This window comes from the organism of the source record quoted next, unplaced genomic scaffold (genome assembly GCF_019419815.1).
Source record: "Pyrus x bretschneideri cultivar Hongxiangsu unplaced genomic scaffold, Pyrus_bretschneideri_v1 Contig23, whole genome shotgun sequence".
Taxonomy (NCBI): Eukaryota; Viridiplantae; Streptophyta; class Magnoliopsida; order Rosales; family Rosaceae; genus Pyrus; species Pyrus x bretschneideri.
In genome coordinates, this window is record NW_025999535.1 from 548,945 (window position 1) to 568,703 (window position 19,759).

General features: G+C 37.6%; 3 protein-coding genes across 3 annotated transcripts; 1 reads left to right on the forward strand and 2 right to left on the reverse strand.

The window, feature by feature from the left end:
- Nucleotides 1-4,025: 4,025 nt before the first annotated feature.
- On the reverse strand, nucleotides 4,026-6,528 carry LOC125477952. The gene is made up of 2 exons (XM_048585489.1): nucleotides 5,387-6,528; nucleotides 4,026-4,495 (listed from the first exon to the last, which is right to left on the reverse strand). The coding sequence occupies exons 1-2, from the start codon at nucleotides 6,111-6,113 to the stop codon at nucleotides 4,383-4,385; spliced, it is 840 nt and encodes a 279-aa protein (XP_048441446.1). The 5' UTR covers nucleotides 6,114-6,528; the 3' UTR covers nucleotides 4,026-4,382.
- A 558-nt stretch (nucleotides 6,529-7,086) lies between these two features.
- On the reverse strand, nucleotides 7,087-13,524 carry LOC103928429 (DExH-box ATP-dependent RNA helicase DExH8). The gene is made up of 14 exons (XM_009337471.3): nucleotides 13,267-13,524; nucleotides 12,790-12,967; nucleotides 12,512-12,685; nucleotides 12,169-12,316; nucleotides 11,298-11,612; nucleotides 10,870-11,016; nucleotides 10,619-10,799; nucleotides 9,909-10,189; nucleotides 9,709-9,831; nucleotides 9,464-9,605; nucleotides 9,043-9,314; nucleotides 8,802-8,972; nucleotides 7,617-8,141; nucleotides 7,087-7,455 (listed from the first exon to the last, which is right to left on the reverse strand). Exons 1-14 carry the CDS (start codon nucleotides 13,427-13,429, stop codon nucleotides 7,231-7,233), a joined length of 3,045 nt encoding a protein of 1,014 aa, XP_009335746.2. The 5' UTR covers nucleotides 13,430-13,524; the 3' UTR covers nucleotides 7,087-7,230.
- A 3,526-nt stretch (nucleotides 13,525-17,050) lies between these two features.
- LOC103928432 (NADH dehydrogenase [ubiquinone] iron-sulfur protein 5-B) lies at nucleotides 17,051-19,674 on the forward strand (the record flags this gene model as incomplete). The annotated part of the gene is made up of 2 exons (XM_009337475.2): nucleotides 17,051-17,329; nucleotides 19,332-19,674. Coding segments are annotated over 2 exons (381 nt in total), but the record flags the coding sequence as incomplete, so codon positions are not given.
- Nucleotides 19,675-19,759: the final 85 nt, after the last annotated feature.

The following is a 19,759-nucleotide window of genomic DNA, read 5'->3' on the forward strand; positions in this document are numbered from 1 at the left end:
AAAAGATGAACAACATCGACATGGAATGGAGGGAAGAGGATCCTCTCCGGATCCTCTTTATGGAGATTCTACGGATCCTCAAATCCTAACCGTTCATCATACATCATGCTGCCAATCTTCGTCAGGTACTATTCGTGTTTAATTTAAAATAAAAAAATTCAAATGATTTTTGACCAAACGATGTACAATAAATGACTAAGATGTGATAATTCTTACTATTTGAATCCGGATGAGATCCATATCTAGAATGGAGGCCTATCATAATTGCACCTGGCACAATTCGTGTGTTCCATTTTTACCTTTAGAATTTGTGCGTCCTAACACCTAAGCATGTGACTCTTTTTGTCGGGCGAACGAGGACTCACTAGGGTCGACTGCACCAATGTGACTCCTGAACTGCCCATTATTGCTTCAGAGAACTTGAGATTTAAGTTTAGAATTTATTTATTACATATGTAACATTAGTGAGTTAGACAAATAGTTGAATTTTAATTAACCATCAAATGTGTTTTATATTTCATAATTATAAAAAGACAAGAGTTTACAGCTCGTCGTATACTTAAACTGACCAAATTTTTAACTGGTAATTTTTTAGCATTGTTATAACACTTGTATCTGGATTGAGTAAGTTATGGAACATTGCCAATTAGCTTTTAGGGTATACCCAGTATAGTTGCTCACATTCTAACGTTAAAGAGTAATGTTATCAAAACCGTTTTAACAGCGTTGGCAAAAATATAAAAGCATCTCCAATGGGAACCCTAAATGGAGTTCCTACAATAGTATAGTCCTTACATTTAGAGACAAAAGGCTACCAATGGATCAGAATAGAAGTCTTCAAAGTATCTCAATATATGAACTTGACGGATACCTTAAAGAAATCCTCAAATGTAAGGACTGTATGTATAGACTCAAAGAGTAGGCCCACCATTGATTTCAAGTGGGAAACAACCCCACCCACATGAGAATGCCTTATCTTTTCGGAATTTTTCTCTTTTTGAGAATGCTATACATAGCTTCTCTTTTTAGTTTTTAGTTTTTTTTTTTTCTGTAGTTTTTTTCTTCCAAACATAGATATAACTTTTTGGTTTTTGTCAACAACCATAATACTCCAACGAAATATTTCCCCAAAGTTATCCAGAAGCTAGAAGACCAAGGTGATGAAGACAAAGGTGATGACTATGCACGGTTCTAACTTTCTAACTTTTGTTTGACCAAAGGAAGAAGGGACTCAAGAAAGCAGAATCACAGTCAGCCACGTGTGCGGGCAAAGATTGTGACCGATCTTCATGTAACCTTACGTTGCCTTCATTCCCTACAAGCTCAGACCACATCGAAAGCAAACCCAATAATGACATCAATTTATATCGTATTGGTACACCATTATTCTAGTTTATCCGAATTAAAAAGGATCTTCTTCGAATTCCTTCTACCAAATTCACAAAGACCACAAATACCGTCACGTTTTGTTATAGCTCTATTTCAATTTTTAACACAGTTATATATTTTACAATTTACTAATGAATTTTAAATTTGAGACATAATCAATTTGTAAAACATTAAATTGATAACATCACGTGACGATTTATCAAATTGTAGGGGGTGATCCCGTGGTTCGCGTCCGATTTTATCTACTACAATAGATTATTTTTCTCTTTCTCTCTCTCTGTTCCATTGCTTATTAAAGCGGCAAAGCTAACAACTACTACTCGTACAAAGTTCACTTATCTCTCTCTCTCTCTCTTCACTTTCTTTCTCTCTCTAGATTTTGAGATGAAAACCAAACAAGCAGCCGCAAGCAAGAGATCTCCGCAAAGCCTGCAATGGAAGTAAGGAATTCTCTGAAACACAACTTCTAGGGTTTCCTGAAATTCCACCCACCTGGTTTTCTTAGCCGTGTACAAAGTTTGCCATCTTTGCTCCAATTTATATCAACCTTTTTCTTGTTTTATTTTCACTTTTATTATATATATATATATATAAAGGCAAAATTCAAAATATATTTTAATAAAAGCAACAATATTTGAAATAAATAAACTTAAAAAAAAAACAAAAAATAACAGTAAAACAGTGAAAAAAGCCAATTGCCACACTCAAGAGGCTAGGTTTATGAAACAAATAATCAGTGAGATAAATATGGATCTTAAAGATGTGAACTTTGTGCACCCACTTTGTTGCTTTGGGTAAGCAAGGCACTCAATCAATGTTCTGATGTGTTGCTCAAGTTTTGATCTTTGAGCTCCTCCTCCAATGGGTTTTGTCGATTTCGGGTAGATTTGTGTTAATTGTCTGACACTCCGTTGGCGTAGAAATTGGTGCAAAATTTTGCTTTCATAGGTGATATCCGGAGGCACTTGAGTTGAGATACAGGGGAAATTATGTTTCGACTACCAAGTACACGGCGATGAACTTCATTCCAAAGTCATTGTTTGAGCAGTTTATGAGGGTTGCAAATATATACTTTCTCGTTGTAGCTTGGGTTTCGTAACTTCGTTCAGTCCGTTGGCCCCCTTTAGAGCTGTTAGTGTAGATGTGCCGTTGATAGTGGTGATCGGAGCTACTATGGCTAAGGAAGCCATTGAAGATTGGAGGCGAAGAAAGCAGGTAAACATTTTTGCAGGATTGGTATTACTAGTTATTTGAAGTTGTATAGCCATATTTGAAATAGGGCTCGTTTAGGAACTGCTTTTAAATGACTGAAAGCGCTTTTACAAATTATCTGTAAAGAATATAGGGTGTAGTTGCATTTGAATTGTGCTATATGCAGGGAAGGTTTAGAATATGTAGCCATTTTGGTTGTTGTAGGATCAATGCTATTAGGAAGTAGCTCGAAATTAATATTTTGGTTGTTTTTTTTATTTGTTTCTCCTAATTGAATTGGAAATAATGAAAGTAAGTGAGGGCATAAAGGGTAAAAAATTATCATTCCGATTGCTTGGGCAATCCGAAATCCAATTACCTTGTATATGTTGGGAATCCAAATCCTCCAATTTCAGGAATTGGATTCCATTTTTTGTGTGTTCTCCACGCACTTTTGATTCCTCCCAATTTTAGTAAACACAGGTATAATCCGTAATCCGATTCCGATTACGGGTTAGTAAACGCGCCATTAGTGGCTTACACTAAACCTACCTCTTGCAGAGTCATTTCTTTATTTTTGAGAGGGGTTAGGTCATCTTCAACCGACTTGGACAAAGGGTCATAGGACTAAAAATAACTCAGAATGACACGAAAACCGTCTTCAACCAAGGGCTAGGCCAAAGGGCTTGTGAGCCCCACCAGGCCAAAACCCCCAAATCAGGCCAGCGGGCTGTCCATATCCAGCCCTCCAACGCTAGAATGTCAAGCTTGACATTTTGCCAGCCCTCTAGCTCAACCCATTTGAATGCCAACGGCTACCTAACGTCATGTTACCATCAGGTTACCGTTGGAATTTGAATTTTTTTTGTTGACGAATTTAAAAAAAAAAAATTCTAATTTTTTTTTCCTATAAATACCTAGGTCATTCCTACACCATTTTTCACACTTTTCACTTTAGCAACATGTGTCACTTGAAATCTTATCAAAAAATTATTGAGATTACATAAAGATAAGAAATCTGTAGTGTTACTCACATTAGCTACACATGTCACTCGAAATCCTATCCAAAAAATTATCGAGATTACATAAAGATAAGAAATCTGAAGGCTTATTCATTGGGCGACAAATGGCACTCACAATATATCCAAAAATCTTATTTTAATATGGTAGTTTAATTTAATTAACTATATTAATTCAATTAAAATAATAAATTATGTTTGACCTATGACCTTTTGGTCTCCTTGGTTGGAGATGTTTTCTACCAAAGGGTTATGTTTGGCGTATGACCTTTTAGCCCCCTCGGTTAGAGATGGTATAAAATATGATCTGACACTGTTTATTAAAATATAATTTATTGCTGAGCTGTAGAGCTAAAGGGAGCCCTTTGACCCTCCTCGGTTGGAGATGGCCTTAGTACAGGAATCTAAGTTCTAACTAGTTTGATATGTTTAAAGAACAGTTGTGGCATTATTAATATAATGGTAATGTAAGTTCAGCCCGGACCCTACAAACTCACCAGAAAACATATGAATTCATCCTGCATTCAGACGCTAAAAGTCTAATGGCACATTCATAATCCTTTGCACACGATTTTAGAATGCAAAATTATACACCAAAACCTCTCACTCGCAAAATGGACCCGATAAGTGTGACAGCAGTGATTAGAGCATACACAGATTCCATCAGGTTGCCAACATCCTTCCTTCTGAATAGAAAGCCGATGCCTATATGATACAAAGGAACCTTTGCTTACCGAGAAAAAAGGATAAATGGAAGCCGTTTGTATGCTCCAATCAATTCGGCTACCTCAGTGCATCAACCATTCTGCAATCATGTTTCTTACGCCGACATCTGTGATGGGACTTTTGATCCGCGAATGTATTCTCCCCCACTGTCTCCATCATAGAATCAGCATCTGAAGCAACAAGGGACGCATCAATATATATATCCAGTTGAATCAAACAATTTGGAAAACCTGAGGTTACGATTCTCATGAATACAAACACAAGCAAAAGACCTAAACAAATTACAAGATTCTGTGATTTCCCAAACTACTTGACATTCTTCTTCTTCTTCTTCTTCTTCTGCTGATCATTTTACTATTTTCTCGTATCCATATATTTGCCCACCCTTAGGCCCTAATTGCCTACGTTGATAAGCTGATAAATCAAGACTGGAACACGAGCATCTACCCGTGGGTTTTCATTTTAGATCATAATATTGTTCTTTATAACACCGGCATAAAGAGACTAAAACAGTGCAAGCAAACACCCTGATCATTTTAGATCATCTTACTCCAAAAACGAAAGTCGGTCTTATCACTCAATCCTGACCATAAAGCTATGTCCTTGCTTGTCCAGATTATCTCAATCTATAAACTAGTAATGCAGAAACAACTTCATCGTGTGCCCGTTCTGATTACTGCCTACCATATTCAAATACTGAAATGCATCACTAATGATGCCACTATATATATGTTCAAAGTTCAAACCAAGATCCTGCTAGTTTACTAACCGAGCGTTAGAGCAAGCGGCAAAGCCTTCAATTTAGTGGCTTACCCCCTCATCCTAACCTTTCATTTCTGCCAAAATCTTCTATGTTCAGATTCTATCAACAAGCAAACTTGAATATCAAAACTAGAGCACAATGCAGAGAACTATAGCTAACAAAAATCACCAATCTCGTTCCCGAAACATTAGAATGAAACTGTATCATTGCACAAGTGAAAAAGATGTACTCAAATCCATATAGGAAAATCCGAAATGCTTCGTTGTGCTTCAAATTAAAGTGTTTGGACTAAATGTACCTCCAAATTGATCGCCCCAAAACAATACCCGAGTATCCTCCTCCTCCTCATCAAACTCATCGCCATAGCCGAACTCCGCGTCCCCGCGATAACCCGGTTCACTGCCGTACCCGGACTCATTCCCCTGAGCATCAAAACCCCCAATGGGACCAAACCCAACACCCACATTCTCCTTCTCTCCACTCCCCCCACCTCCATCTCTCTCCTTCCTCGAATTCCTCGCCTCACTCACATCCGACGCCCAATTCGCATCCCCATTCCCAAACAGCTCCCCACTCGAGTCCGTCCCCACCGCCACCGGAAAATCCGAACACGTCCCATACGCCGCCGAAGCCCCAACCGAGCAGCACCTCCGGGTCCCACTCCGCTCACTACTCCTCCCGGAAACCGACCTCGACCCACGACGCCGCCGCTTCTTCGCGATGAACCGGAAGCTCCCGTTCCTAGTATGGTGTCCGCCGGAGATCGTCCTGTCGTCGTCGACCAAGGTAAGCCGGGACATGTCGATGGCATCGATAGAAAAAGAAGTCGTCCTGTTGGAGAGGCAGGGGCGCTTGGTGTGGACGAGGAGGCCACTGGATTTGGGATCGGAGGAGTCTAGGGTTTTGGAGGTGGGCGTGGAGGTCTGCTGCTGCTGCTGCTGCTGCAGCTGGAAAGGTCTCCAGCCATGGAGCTGGAACGCACAGGAATCGACGGAGTGCCGTGAATCCAGGGATTTGTGGGACATTGGGATGAGGATTTCAGTTTTTAGGGTTTAGGGTTTATGTAGGAGATGGAGGATCGGGTTCTTCAGCTTACTTGGATGACTTTCAGGATTTATCAGAGAATTTGGAGTTTCGGAGAAGACTGACTGTTTTTCTGGAAAATATGAATTTCTGAATATTTTATGTTTTTTAATTTATTTTTCTGGTGAAGGATGCAGTTCCCACGCGCGGGAATGTATGAAGTTGACACGTGTCGCCCAGCCTTGATATATTATTGTGTATTTTCTTCTTCTTTTTTTTTTTTTTCTTCATTGGAGTGAGATATATTATTGGTTGTAAATTCCTTGTTCTTTGTTTCACATTAAAATTCATTCGAAAACGGCTAGAGGTGTTCAACCATGTCATTTGTATGTCACTCCACACAAAATATTCCCTTTATCATAATCTCGTTTGTTTTTACTTAAGAGCATGGTCGGCTCTGAGAGAAGATAGTTATGGATCATTGTATAAAAACTCATGCTACAAAGCTAATTTATATGCAAATCAACAAAATTATGAAAATAAATAAAAAGAAAATTTAGAGCAAACCCGACAGAACCAAACTAAAAACATAAAAACAATTTCTCTAATGCATATGGGGGTCATATTTCTCCTATTCACATGCAGAACCTAAGAAAAATTCTCTAATCAAGTTAGTACATATGTAGAAGATATCATATTTTAGGTGCCCTTTAGGATTAACAGCCCTGAACAAGAGCACCTATTGCACATGCCCAAAACCGTCACAACTTATAAGAGCTACCCTAATCAGGCGCCATGCTAAAGAGTCACTGCTCACTCCAAACATGAAAGCTTAAATTTGTGAACTTTAATCTCATTTTCTAGTTCGGATTAGGAATTTGTCAAACTAAAGAAAAATGAGCTTTTTGTTCTCTAAAAGGATGATAATCTCCTTTACCTTATCAAAACTATGAAGAATGATTCAAACCAGTAATATACTACAAAAACAACAAATTCACTTCAGCCAATATTTCAATGGAAACGACTCTGACAGGAAGAAAAAGACAGAACATTCGATGAGTCTAGAAAGGGTAAAATTCGCAATCCGATTTCAAAACCTTAGCAACTAGTTAACAACTTTCAGTAATTTTCCTGGATGTAATGAGCATAACTGCGAACTCCGGTTGCATTGTTGCCAAACTGAAAGTTCGAAGGCTTGTGAAAGTCGAAAACATATGAAATTGGCCTCGAAACCACCATCGGCTTCTTTGTCGTGATTTTGTCTGGCAACTCCCCGAAGCTGTGGTGATCGAATGGAAATGACTCTGACAGGAAAAAGAAGCTTTCCCTGCCAAACTTTTCAACCTGAAACGAAACGATCATAACCAAATGTTTCAACCGATCATCTCATTGTCACAACCATGGTCGCTTTATTAACATGTTTATCTCTTTAACTTCTGAAACTATGAAATTTAGCAGGAAAAGAAAAATGCAGGATGTGAAAAGTTTGCAAAATAATTGGTTACCTGTAGCTGAGAAAACCTGATGTTGTTCATAGTGAGTACAACTCGAACTTTGTACAAGGCATCAGCTAACATTCGGATGGCAAGATACTCGAAGAAATTCTGCAAGAGAATCTTCTGTCTGTCCAGATTCTCACTGTATTTATCAAAATCAGGAAACCATAGCACGCACTTAACTTCGTTCCATGGAATCTGGTTCTCTCCTCCTTTGGACACAATTGTCTCATATGGGTGCTGCAGCCCCCACAAAATTTTGACACCGGTCAGTGATGGGTCAAATATGGTTGTATCCGACAAACTGGTGGTGGATACTACTTTCGATGGATCACAAAATTTAGCTAAATTTGAGGAAAATTCTAGATTGGTGTCATCCAATACGAGAATGCATCCATCTGAAGTCGGAAACAACTGTAGAAGTGATGTAGCTTCGGCTTCACCACCTTCTGGTATGCATAGAGTTGAGCTAGGTGATGGAATTGGTGGACCCTCATCATGAGAAAATAAGCAATTGTCTCCATATCGACAACCCTGTAATTATATGAAAGTAGATATAATGCAACAAGCAAAGTAACACGTGAAGAAAGATAGGCTTCAACTAAAACCATTTGGTACAGTTTAACATACTATACTTTCCAGAAAAGCTAATATATATCACAGCGAGAGTATCAATAAACCCATTCAATATAAAATAGATACAGAATACATTCAATTAAATAAAAAGTCCACTGCCTGAGAACATGGCCTAAGTTATTATTTTAAATTCTAAGTTTCTAACAGAAAAGTTGCGTGAGAAACTGATACAAGAAAGCAAACATCATGCGGTTTAAAGTTGTTGTCTACAGAAACTCATGCGGTTTATAGAGTTTTATTACTTCTACAGAAACTCCCAGTGTCATAAAACGGAAGATATTACTTATTCCATTAAAATTATAAGATTGTGTGCAAACCATAAGGTTGTAGTGCATCGAAGCAGCACTTGACCTCCAGGAACTTCTGTTTTCTGAAAATTTTTCCATATTGCACTTTTAGTTTTTTATGCATTATCTTGGAACAGAGAGTGCTTAGAAAATTTCATACCAAGACTTTTATGTCAAAACTACTGCATCACCGTACCATAAAAGTGCCAGAGCGACACAAAACCTTAAAAGGCCATACAGAGTTAAAGAAAAAAAAGTGCAAGCGCGATACCTGTGGCGAAGAGAAAAATTTGCATGGGGGTCTCCTTGCTCCAAGTGAATGAGAAAACTGGCATTGACTGCCATTTCTGCAGCTCCCATTGATAAAATATATACATATAGGAGGCTCATCAGCATCCAAAACCTGATTAGCAGATACATCTTCTGTATACTGAACTCGTATCTGTTAAAAAGGTAAGTAAGGGAATGTTCATGTGAAGGAAAATGCACACAAGGTATGCAGATGAAAGTACCTGTTTGTTTATTGTTGCCAACTTTTCAGCCACGTCATTGTTTCGGAAGGTATCTGGAGCAACAAAAGGTACAGAAATACATTTCTTTGTTTCACCAGATGGCTCAAGGTGCTGATCAGCTGAAGAAAGGGCATCCGTAGCTTCTTTTGGTTCTTGATATGCAAGGAGGCACGTATGCTCAAATTCATAAGGGTCATAGTAGGATGGAAGTCCATTAGATGTAGACAAAAATTTGGGCCGAAACCGGTGCACTGAATCTAGTATATCTTCATCTGCAAAGAAGGAAACTTGAAATAATTAATGCCACATTACTAATGCCACAAAGATTCCAGAATGATGGAGTAATGAGTATTGTCTGCAGAAGATTATCGTTAAGACTAAAGAATGTTGATAGGAATCATCATAGCAATGTACAACATACATATTTCAGATACATGTTTTAGTGACGACTGCACAAGATTATGCAAAAAGCACCAATCTTCTTCAACCTTTGGAAGCAGTACAGTAGTTGCTGTTGTCTCATCAAAAATTAGTTGCTTCAATTGCTCCACACGTTGCTTATCCTTTAGGGAAAAAAATGTTTAAATCATACACTAAAAACCTACTGGCAGTGGGCTGAATGTGTGTATATCAACAGGCATTGCAAAAGTGCATGCACATCATTACCTTGAAAACGCGTTGCCAAAATTGAAATGCACACAAATTTGCCATGAATATAGTCTCCTTCCTACCCCTTAGGGCAGTATTGTTCTCAGCTCCACAAAAGTAGCTGTCAGCATATTCTGAACACTAAAATTGTAGAATAAACTAAATCAATGGTCACTTCTCAAGCAATCAAGCACATCCACAAACTACAGATTTCATACCAAAATTTCATCTCCAAAAGGACGAACAATAGGTAAAGGCTGCGTATCCATTAATATTCCCAGAATAATTCCTTCGCGTAGCATTCCAATATCTCCAAACTTGAGTACAAGCAGAGAAGCATCAAAAGACAAGGAGAAACTGGCAAGCAAGCGCCCATAAAATGTAGGCTCATACCGGCCCCTTTGAAATGTTTTCTCCAATGCTTTCATTTGAACAAGCAATTCCAATGCATCTTCAACAACTTCAGGATATGGTGGATCTAGAGCCTTCAGCAATAAGCCTGGCACCAAAGCCCCCAAACGTTAGAAACACACCATAAATTCATGATAAAAGAAAATACTCAATGTAGCACTACATGCAGAAAATCACCTTAAATCGCGACTTCAAGTTTAAATCAGACCTAGCATGATACTGAACCAGATTGTATCGTTTCTTTTAAATGAAAACAAAAACAAAATTGTGACTTGCCAAACACAATTACCATCAAGAGACAAAGCATCGCAAAATTAGACCTAGCGTGATACTGAACCAGATTGTATTTTTTCTTTTAAATAAAACAAAAACAAAATTGTGACTTACTAAACACAATTACCATCAAGAGACAAAAGTATCACAACCTCAGTTAAAGACCACTCCAATGACTGTAAAGCAAATTATAAAAACCTAAAAGAAAGGATGAGCAAACTGACAAAGAAGTAAGAATGTATACCTTTGGGATCATTAATGGCTTTAGATTCAGCACAGCATATCTGAAGCACTTGCAGCCTCAATGATAACCTCAGTATAGACGGACCCTCGTAATCATCAATCAGGTTGAAAAATGGTCTAGTAACCAACCGATAAATCTGGCCATCACAAGTTCGACCAGTTCTTCCTTTACGCTGCTCAGCCTGCAGCATAAATCAAAGTAAGGAATCAAGAGACCAGAAAGAATATCATCCAGTTAGATTCACCCAATACCTGAGAACGAGAAACCCAAACAAGCTTTGCAGCTTCCTTCTTCTGAAAACTGTTCCAGAAGACTTGTAAAGATCGGCATGAATCAATAACATAGGCCACCTTGGGTATTGTTACTGATGATTCTGCAATATTGGTAGCCAGTATCACCTGTGCAAATTATTCTTTTCAGAAACAGCAACAAGTGTGATGAAAACTAAAGCATAACAGAGGAAAAATCAAATCCCAAAAACCTTTACCCGCCGGGGGGGGGGGGGGGGGGGGGGGGGGGGGGGTGGGGGGGTGGTTGCAGCTACAGGTACAATTGTGTCTCACAAAGGAAAGTATTTGCATTAAACTACCCTTATATATCATTATAATCAACAACAGAAGTATAGAACAAACAACCACATAAACAAAATATACTGGCGAAGTTATGATATCAAACATACTTTACGATGGGTTTTCCATATCTTCATACTCATGAGAGCTTGTTCAGTGTCAATGCTGCTATGTAAAATATGAACTTTAAAAGATGAACTAAACGTCTTCAGAAGGAACCATTGCTGCTCCAGTGCATAGTATGTAGGAAGAAAAATCAAAATGCTCTTCTCAATGTCTGGCTCATGGTCGTGAATATGCAACACCAAACGATGGATAAGTTGGTGCACTTCAGGCTTAATATCAGCTTGAGCCATTTTAGGACTTGCACCTGGACAATATTTTGAAGGAATCAACTCTGAGTCGATGTTGAGAAGTTCGGTGACCTGTTCAGGAAAGAATCACAGAACCATCACATATATAAAAGAAATGGGATTGCATATCTGAAGTCATGTGCTAACTGGCTCTCTGACTTTCAATTAGTCCAAGGCCACATTTTCATGGCTTAAACTTGATATTTTTGGAAGTTGACATAAATTAAATATAAAAATTACCATATATTCCAAAGCGCATTAGATCAATAGGATGGTGGCACCGAAAAATTTTAGCTTCCATCTTTGATATCTCTGTTTTATTAATCCTAATATACTTACCTATTAAATCTACTCAAAACTCTTATCTTATGTACTTACCTACTAAATCTCTTCAGAAAAATGAAAAATTATACGGAATCTTTTCTAGGAACTTTTATATACCAACACCATCATTTATTAGTTGGCAGACAACATTGTACTATATAAAGGCTATTCACATTTGTTATTTTCTTGAAACGTGCATCCGTTAGTTACCTCAGATGATCAAGGCAAGCAAACACATGCATCAATTAACCAAGGTGCCTTCAATTGAACATAATAAATTTCCAATAAAGATGCAAGTACATGCCTCTTCAAGATAAGAAACCCTTTTCTGAAAAATGGTATTTTGGCCGGTGGAAGGGATTGCAAGCACTTCCACTCGCTCACCCCTGCCAAGATCCTTAAAGTAATCCCTGTATCTCGCAATATCAGCAGTTGCAGACATCAACACAACCCTGAAAATTCATCAATCTATTAGATCCTCGTGTAACAGATTCCCGAGAAACCCTGCTTATATGTGCAATATGTAGTTGTGCAGTTCATAGATAATGTCAGAAACAGCCAAGCATAATGGCCTATAAATAGGAACAGTCCAAAAATCCATATATCGAAAAATTAAGACAAAAATAAAAGGGCAGGTAGATGTCAACCTCAAGTTGTTGTTCCTCGTCAGAAACTGCTTAACACAAACAAGAACAAGATCGGATTCAACAGATCTTTCATGCACTTCATCAAGAACAATGACCTTGTAATCAAGTGCATGCATCCCCTTATCTCGCATTTCATCCAATAAAACTCCAGCAGTTTTAAAAACAATCGAAGACCTGCGAAAACATTTGAGCCAAACAAATACATGAGCACAAACGTTATGCTGCTGCAACACAAACTCTGAAAGGAAAATTAGAACAATAACCATATCACACTGTACCTTGGCGATAAGTGCTTTGAATGGCCAATGTGATATCCAACCTCTCCACCAAGCTCGCAATTCCGAGCTTTCGCAACCATTTTCGCAACAGCAACGACTGCAAATCTCCTGGGCTGTGTGCATATAATTGGCTTCAAATTCGCTTCCAGAAGAAACTGAGGAACTTGCGAGCTTTTCCCTTTGATTAAACCAAACCAAACCAGCAGCAAAACAACACAAATTAACAACAAAATTACCAAAATAACGCCGTGACAGTGATCGCGTGCAAAAAATAAACAATAATAATACTAGAAAACAAAAAATTAAAGAAATGATGCGATTTCCGAACATTTTCACTAATTTTTTTTCTTGTCTCAGTTTTCTCGGGGACCAAACAGAAAGTAAAAGAAAATTACACGACGATATACAAACAGTTTAGCGATAACACCAAAAGCGTAGAGCCGTAGAGTAAAGAGAGCAAGTAGAGAATGTACGTACCGCAACCGGTCTCGCCAACGATGAGAGTGACGCGATTATCAAGGATTTTCTCGACGATCTTCTCCCGGAGCGCCATTACGGGTAGAGACGAGAATTTGGAGTTGGCAAACGACGACGACGAGGAGCTGCCGACCGACGACGTCGGGGACGGAGGTGACGCCATTGTACGAAGTTCAGAACGATGTCGTTTTCTCTCTGGTTAGCGAAAAGAAAGGGAAAGGACTGAGCAAATGAGTCGACGAGCAGGCGATTAAGTCTCCCGCGCGACCTTTTGTCCTCTTTCCGGAGAGAGGATCGGAGGCGGTAAGCTTTACGTGAGCTCGAGACTCCTGACGACTGAGGTTTTGATAAAGACAAACGAGTCAATGTATTTCCAATTTAGCATTGACTTCTTTCCAACTGTGGACCAATAGGGTTGCTGCGTTTGGGGTGTTTACGCTGTGATCGATGTAGGTGGAAAATGCTGGAATACTTGCTTGACAAGTCCATTGGGGAGTGTGGGACCGGGTATTGGGTTGCCGCACCTGGAAGGGACCCCAATCGTCATACTATTCAGTCGGTATACTAATCGTAACAATATAATTCGTTGAAAACACTTAATATACCAAAACGTATTTCTGACGTACCAAATATCTTCTAGGATTACATTATGGTTTTCTCGATTCACATTATTTACAAAGTTTCGCTATATTCGAAGTCAAGCTAACATAGTTTATCATTTTGGCTCAGTTAGGGGTTTCTTTTAACATGAGAAAAACTTTGTTTCGAGAAAAATTTAGATTTTCTCTTAAATGTTATTTTTATGTTCGTAGCCCTCTATTAATGCTAGACTCGATACTTAATTATTGCTTACTCAATTTGAAAATTAGCGCAAACTTCACTTTGTAAATATCATTGAATTTAACAAAAAAACAAATCTTTTATACCAATTTTTTGTAATTTCTCGAGTTAATGTTGATGTTACGTAGTGATCAATTATGTTAATTGTGACGGCATTTCATGGTGTCTCTATTAATTGTGCTTTATAACTATACTTATCTAATTGCTTTGTGAAATCCTTCGACATTAATTCGTTTGTTAACTTTGTAGGATCTGGATTTGCCTACATATATTATGAGTAATTACTTTTTATTAATTTAATTTTTTGTGGTTAATTTGTTGCCATTTTAATTCTTATTTCTTAACTAAAATAATGGGAGCATTTTTTGTCACCACCATTTAGTGTGGTATATGTTCACCACCCTATTTATCACTGTTATATGAGTTTGAATTTCAAGATTCATGTAATGGATAAGCACAAATCTCAAAATTCAAACTCATCTAAAAATTATAAATAGAGTGGTGGTGAACATACACCGCACTAAATGATGATGAGCAAAAATGAACTCCTAAAATAATATACCCTTTTCATTGTTTTACCAATTTAATTTCTCCAATTAACTCGTTATCATTTTCATTCTTATTCCTTAACTAAAATAAAAAAAAAGAAAGGGAAAGGACTGAGCAAATGAGTCAACGAGCAGGCGTTATAGTCTCCCGCGGGACCTTTGGTTCCTTTTCCGGAGAGAGGATCGGAGGCGATAAGCTTTACATGAGCTCGAGACTGTTGAGAACTGAGGTCTTGATAAAGACAAACGAGTCAATGTATTTCCTATTTAGCATTGACTTCTTTCCCACTTTGGACCAATAGGGTTGCTGCGTTTGGGGTGTTTACGCTGTGAGGGAGGTAGGTGAAAAATGCTGGAATACTTGCTTGACAAGTCCGTTGAGGAGTATGGGTCCCGGTATTGCGTTTGCGGAATCTGTAATGCACTCGTCATACTATTAGGAGAGATTTTTCAGTACGTGGAAACTGCTCATTTAACTTGGTATAATATATTGAATGATGACATTCGGTAGACCGAGTCGTTTTTTTTGACATGGTAAAATATTTCTTATATTATTACATGATTTTACAGCGTTTTAAGTCAAGTATTTTTGGCTCAGTTAGGGATGTCTCTTAACACGAGAAGACTTTGTTTCGAGAAAAATCTAAATTTTCTCTTAAATGTTATTTTTTAGGATTGTAACCCTCTATTAAGGATGAATTCGATATTTTATTATTGTTGACTCATTTTGTAAATTGTGTGAACTTCACTTTCACTAATATCGTTAAATTTAACAAAAAATCTTCGATGCCATTTTTTTTCCTATCTTCTCGAGTTAATGTTGATGTTATACCTAACATGATAAATTATGTTAATCGTGATTGTATTTCATGTTGTCTCGATTAATTGTGCTTTATAACTTATACTTATCTTATTGCTTTATCAAATAATTCGACATTAATGTGTTTGTTAACTTTGTAGGATTCGGACTTGCCCACATATATTATGAGTAATTACATATAAAAGTTAAATAATTTCTCCTGTTAATTTGTTACCATTTTCATTCTTATTCCTTAACTAAAATAATAATACCATTTTCATTCTTTTACCAATTTAATTTCTCCAATTAACTTGTTACCATTTTCATTCTTATTCCTTAACTAAAATAAAAGATACCATTTTCATTCTTATTTCTTTGCTAATAAATTTTTTACCCCCATTGACTTAGTCAGGGATGTCTCTTAACACAAAGACACATTGATTCGATGAACCTCTAAACTTTCTATTACATGCTCTATTTGAGTATTGTAATCATATTAATCAAGAGTCACTTAGTAAAACGGTCTAATGGTATTTCTCTTCACTTGTAAGTGAGAGATTTTAGGTTTGATTCTCGCCAAACGCAAATTTAAACCACATTATTACTAGCCCATTGTGAGACTTAGTATATCCCCTCTCTCTTTAATGTATATAATATCTTTTGTTAAAAAAAATAATATTAATCATGAGCTTGCTAACTCATTTGGTAATAGAATGAGATTTGACGAGATCTAAAATACAAAGAGGAAGACACATTGATTTCGTAATGAAATGAGACCAAATCATAAGTAAATGTCGAGATAATTGTCATAAATCATAAATAAATAAAAAGCTGCACAAAAATTTATATAAATTTCACATTGCTAAGTTTGACATTTTATTTCATGTTTAAATATGCTTCATTACGCATAAACTAAAATAGTTTAAGTAGATATGGATATATCAGATGATTATGTAAGATCCCACATCGTCTAGGAGAGTGATTCTTATATGTATATTTTCATTCCTACCTAGCACGAGGTATTTTGGGAGCTCACTGGCTTCGGGTTCCATGGGAACTACGAAGTTAAGCGAATAGTGCGCGAGAGCATTCCCCTAAGGGGGGTGGATTGTAAGATCCCACATCGCCCAGGGGAGTGATCCTTATATGTATATTCTCATCCCTACCTAGCAAGAGGCTTTTTGGAACTCCGAAGTTAAGCGAGTAGCGCGCGAGAGCATTCCCATGATAGGTGACCCATCATGGAATTTATCGTGTGAGTTCCAAGAAACAAAAGCATGAGGGTGTGGTCGGAGCCCAAAGCAGACAATATTATGCTACGGTAGTGGAGCGGGCCCGGAATATGGTGGACCTCGGACCGGAATACGACAATTATATGCTAATTGATTAAGATAGTGCATTCGCCCCCTGTCACGAGTTCTAAGCTATTATCATATTGTAAAACAAACTAATCAAATTACTAAAAAAATTACAAAACAATTCAATTTCAGAGGCAAAAAAATAAAAAAAGATTCATTTTCGACCGCCCATTTACACAAGCAATACGAGATCGACGGACGTGATCAACTGAGTAACTAATTTTTTTCTTTATTTTTGAAGGACTATTTTTTACAGGCGAAAAGCGAACCAACCTCCACAACCGCTGATCACTCTTGACCTCCATCAACCGTCGATACAACCGATTTTCGATTTTCGATTTTCTATCCGCCGCCGCGCGAGAGAAGAAATGGCATCGGGGTGGGGAATCACCGGCAACAAAGGGCGGTGCTACGATTTCTGGGTCGACTTCAGCGAGTGCATGTCTCGCTGCCGTGAGCCCAAGGACTGCGTCCTCCTCCGCGAAGACTACCTCGAGTGCCTCCACCACTCCAAAGAGGTCGGTCAATTTCTCTTCCTATTAATTAACTTTTGTTAATCTCATTTCTAATATCACTCAGATCGTTTGTATTATTGTTGATTAATTATATGTTAATTTAGCTCACGTGTGTTCAATTTGAGCTCTGGTTTTCCTCAATTGATTTACTGTTCCTCCGATGCGTGTTTCGAGCTTGCTGTAGATAATGTGGTGTTTAAACCCTAGGAATCAATTGCCAGCTGAATTCCAAGTCTTCATTGGACGAGCTAATTTAGGGTTTTCTGAAGATTGATTTTATGATTAGGGTTTCGCTTATTACATCTCGTTCATTTTCCAAGTTGCATTTGGGGATTTAAGTGTTAGTGTCCTGAATGGGTTGGCTGTTATGAAGATTAAGGAGAACTATACCTTTTTTCTGGTTCGAAGGGGAGGGAGACAAGTAGAATTGTTCCTGGAAAACGAGAAGTATGCAGAAGAACGGCGTTGCATATGCATTGTGCATAATAGCTTTTGAAAACATTTCATACGACATTGTTTTCGTTAGGTATTTAACTTTAAGGAGTTAATTGCAAAGGTTAAATGAGTTTTTCTTTTATTTAGGAGGTTGATTAGTTATTTTCATGGGTTTTTTATTTAATAGAATGAATGGTTCATCTTCATTTGGATCCTTTTGTATTGACTAGAGAAACAACTTACGGCCTGTTTGATAACCATTTTTATTTTTAGTTTTTTAGTTTTCATTTTTTGTGGTATAGATAGAGGCAAAGTATGTGGGAGAGAGGAGAAACGAAGAAAGGCAGATGGAATGTAAAACTTAGAACTAAAAACAAAAAACAAAATGGTTATCAAACCTTATATCAGTAAGGGTTTTCAAGGAAATATGAGCCTCACAACATTGAAATCAGCTTTGAGGAGTGTCGTAAGCCATGAATTAACTTGAGGATGAATCAAGTAGCAGTGGTCTTACATTGCAATAGTCACTAGTCAGTCCTCTTTTCTTGTCTATTTTTCCAATTATTTGGATGGGGACTTACATATGTGTTTTCAGCTTCTTTTCCGTTTTTATATTCTTCACCTTTTAGTAAGCATTTAAACTGTAGAATCGGTTGGGGATAGTATTGAGTCTAAGTGCACGAAAAAATGCTATGTCTCTCCTATCAAAGTTAGAGCAAAAGTACGAAGATAAAGGTCCACGTATCAACTCTTTGGGTGATAGAAACCTAGGAGTTGCTTGTGTTTACTTTTTATGTTGTGTATGGCAAGTCTGCTGTGCTTTTTTTTGTTATTGTAAATCACATTATATTTTAGATTTCCGCCTCTACAATAATTCAATTTTATGTCATATGTTGAGTTCAATGACTCTCTACACCTTTCAGTTGCATCCTAAGAATAGGAGGTTAAACGTAATAGCAAAACGACAACACAGTAAGCATAAAGAGTATAATTCGAACAAAAGTATCTTCTACAGAGTTATGCTCTATCACCAGAGGTTCATCGGAGAAGGGAAAATGTCAAAAAAATAACTGAGTGAATTCATATTATCATCTTAGCTTCTTTTTTTCTTTCAATATGTGGTAATTAATGAGTAGGGTGAGGAGAACATCATACCTAGGTCTGTTGCATAGCGAGACGAGAAGCTACATAGTGTATTCCCTGATTTCAGTGACATTTGTAACTTTTTATTCAAGTTTGCATTATCATCTCTCACACTATTAGCTCCCCCAGTCAAGGTAACAGTCTTATTCAATGGTTTTGTTTTATTGCATCCATGTGTCATTCGTCGATGGCGCTGAACAAGTATGCGAGTTTGCAATTTAGGAATGTAGTTCAGCTTAGAAAGACATAACACGATATCACACATGGTCTTTACAGAGGGGAGGTTTTGGTCAAATTCCCCTGATGTTTTATGTAATCAAATAATATAACTTGATGCGTATCTACATGAATACAGATTATTTTTGTCTTGGTTTCAATTGTTAATACTGATTCATGCCATGGTTTCTCTGCATGTCTATTACTGCAGTTTCAACGAAGGAATCGTATTTACAAGGAGGAGCAACGTAAAATCAGGGCAGCTGCACGGGCCAAGGAGGGTGGGGAGGTTGATAAGCATCACCATCCGTAGCAGAAATCGATCTTATCCTTCAAACTGAAGAAGTAATAAGTACGTGGAGAACGGATGTCGTAATTTTGTCCAAACTTGTCCTTTTACTTGTTTATGAATGTGTGCCTCATTGGTTTATGCAAATAAGGTTTCGCTTGCAGTTTGTGGAATATAAACCCGATTCCTTTTTAAACTCTTCATTTTTTTCTTCTATATTCCGGGAAATTGTTGTTACGGGCTGAAATGGATTTGTTCGTTTGAATTCTCTGGTGCTTTGTTAGCTACACTTAAATTCTTTAGATTCTGAAAAAGTTTAGGTAAATTTAGAATATTTTGCGGATTTTAAA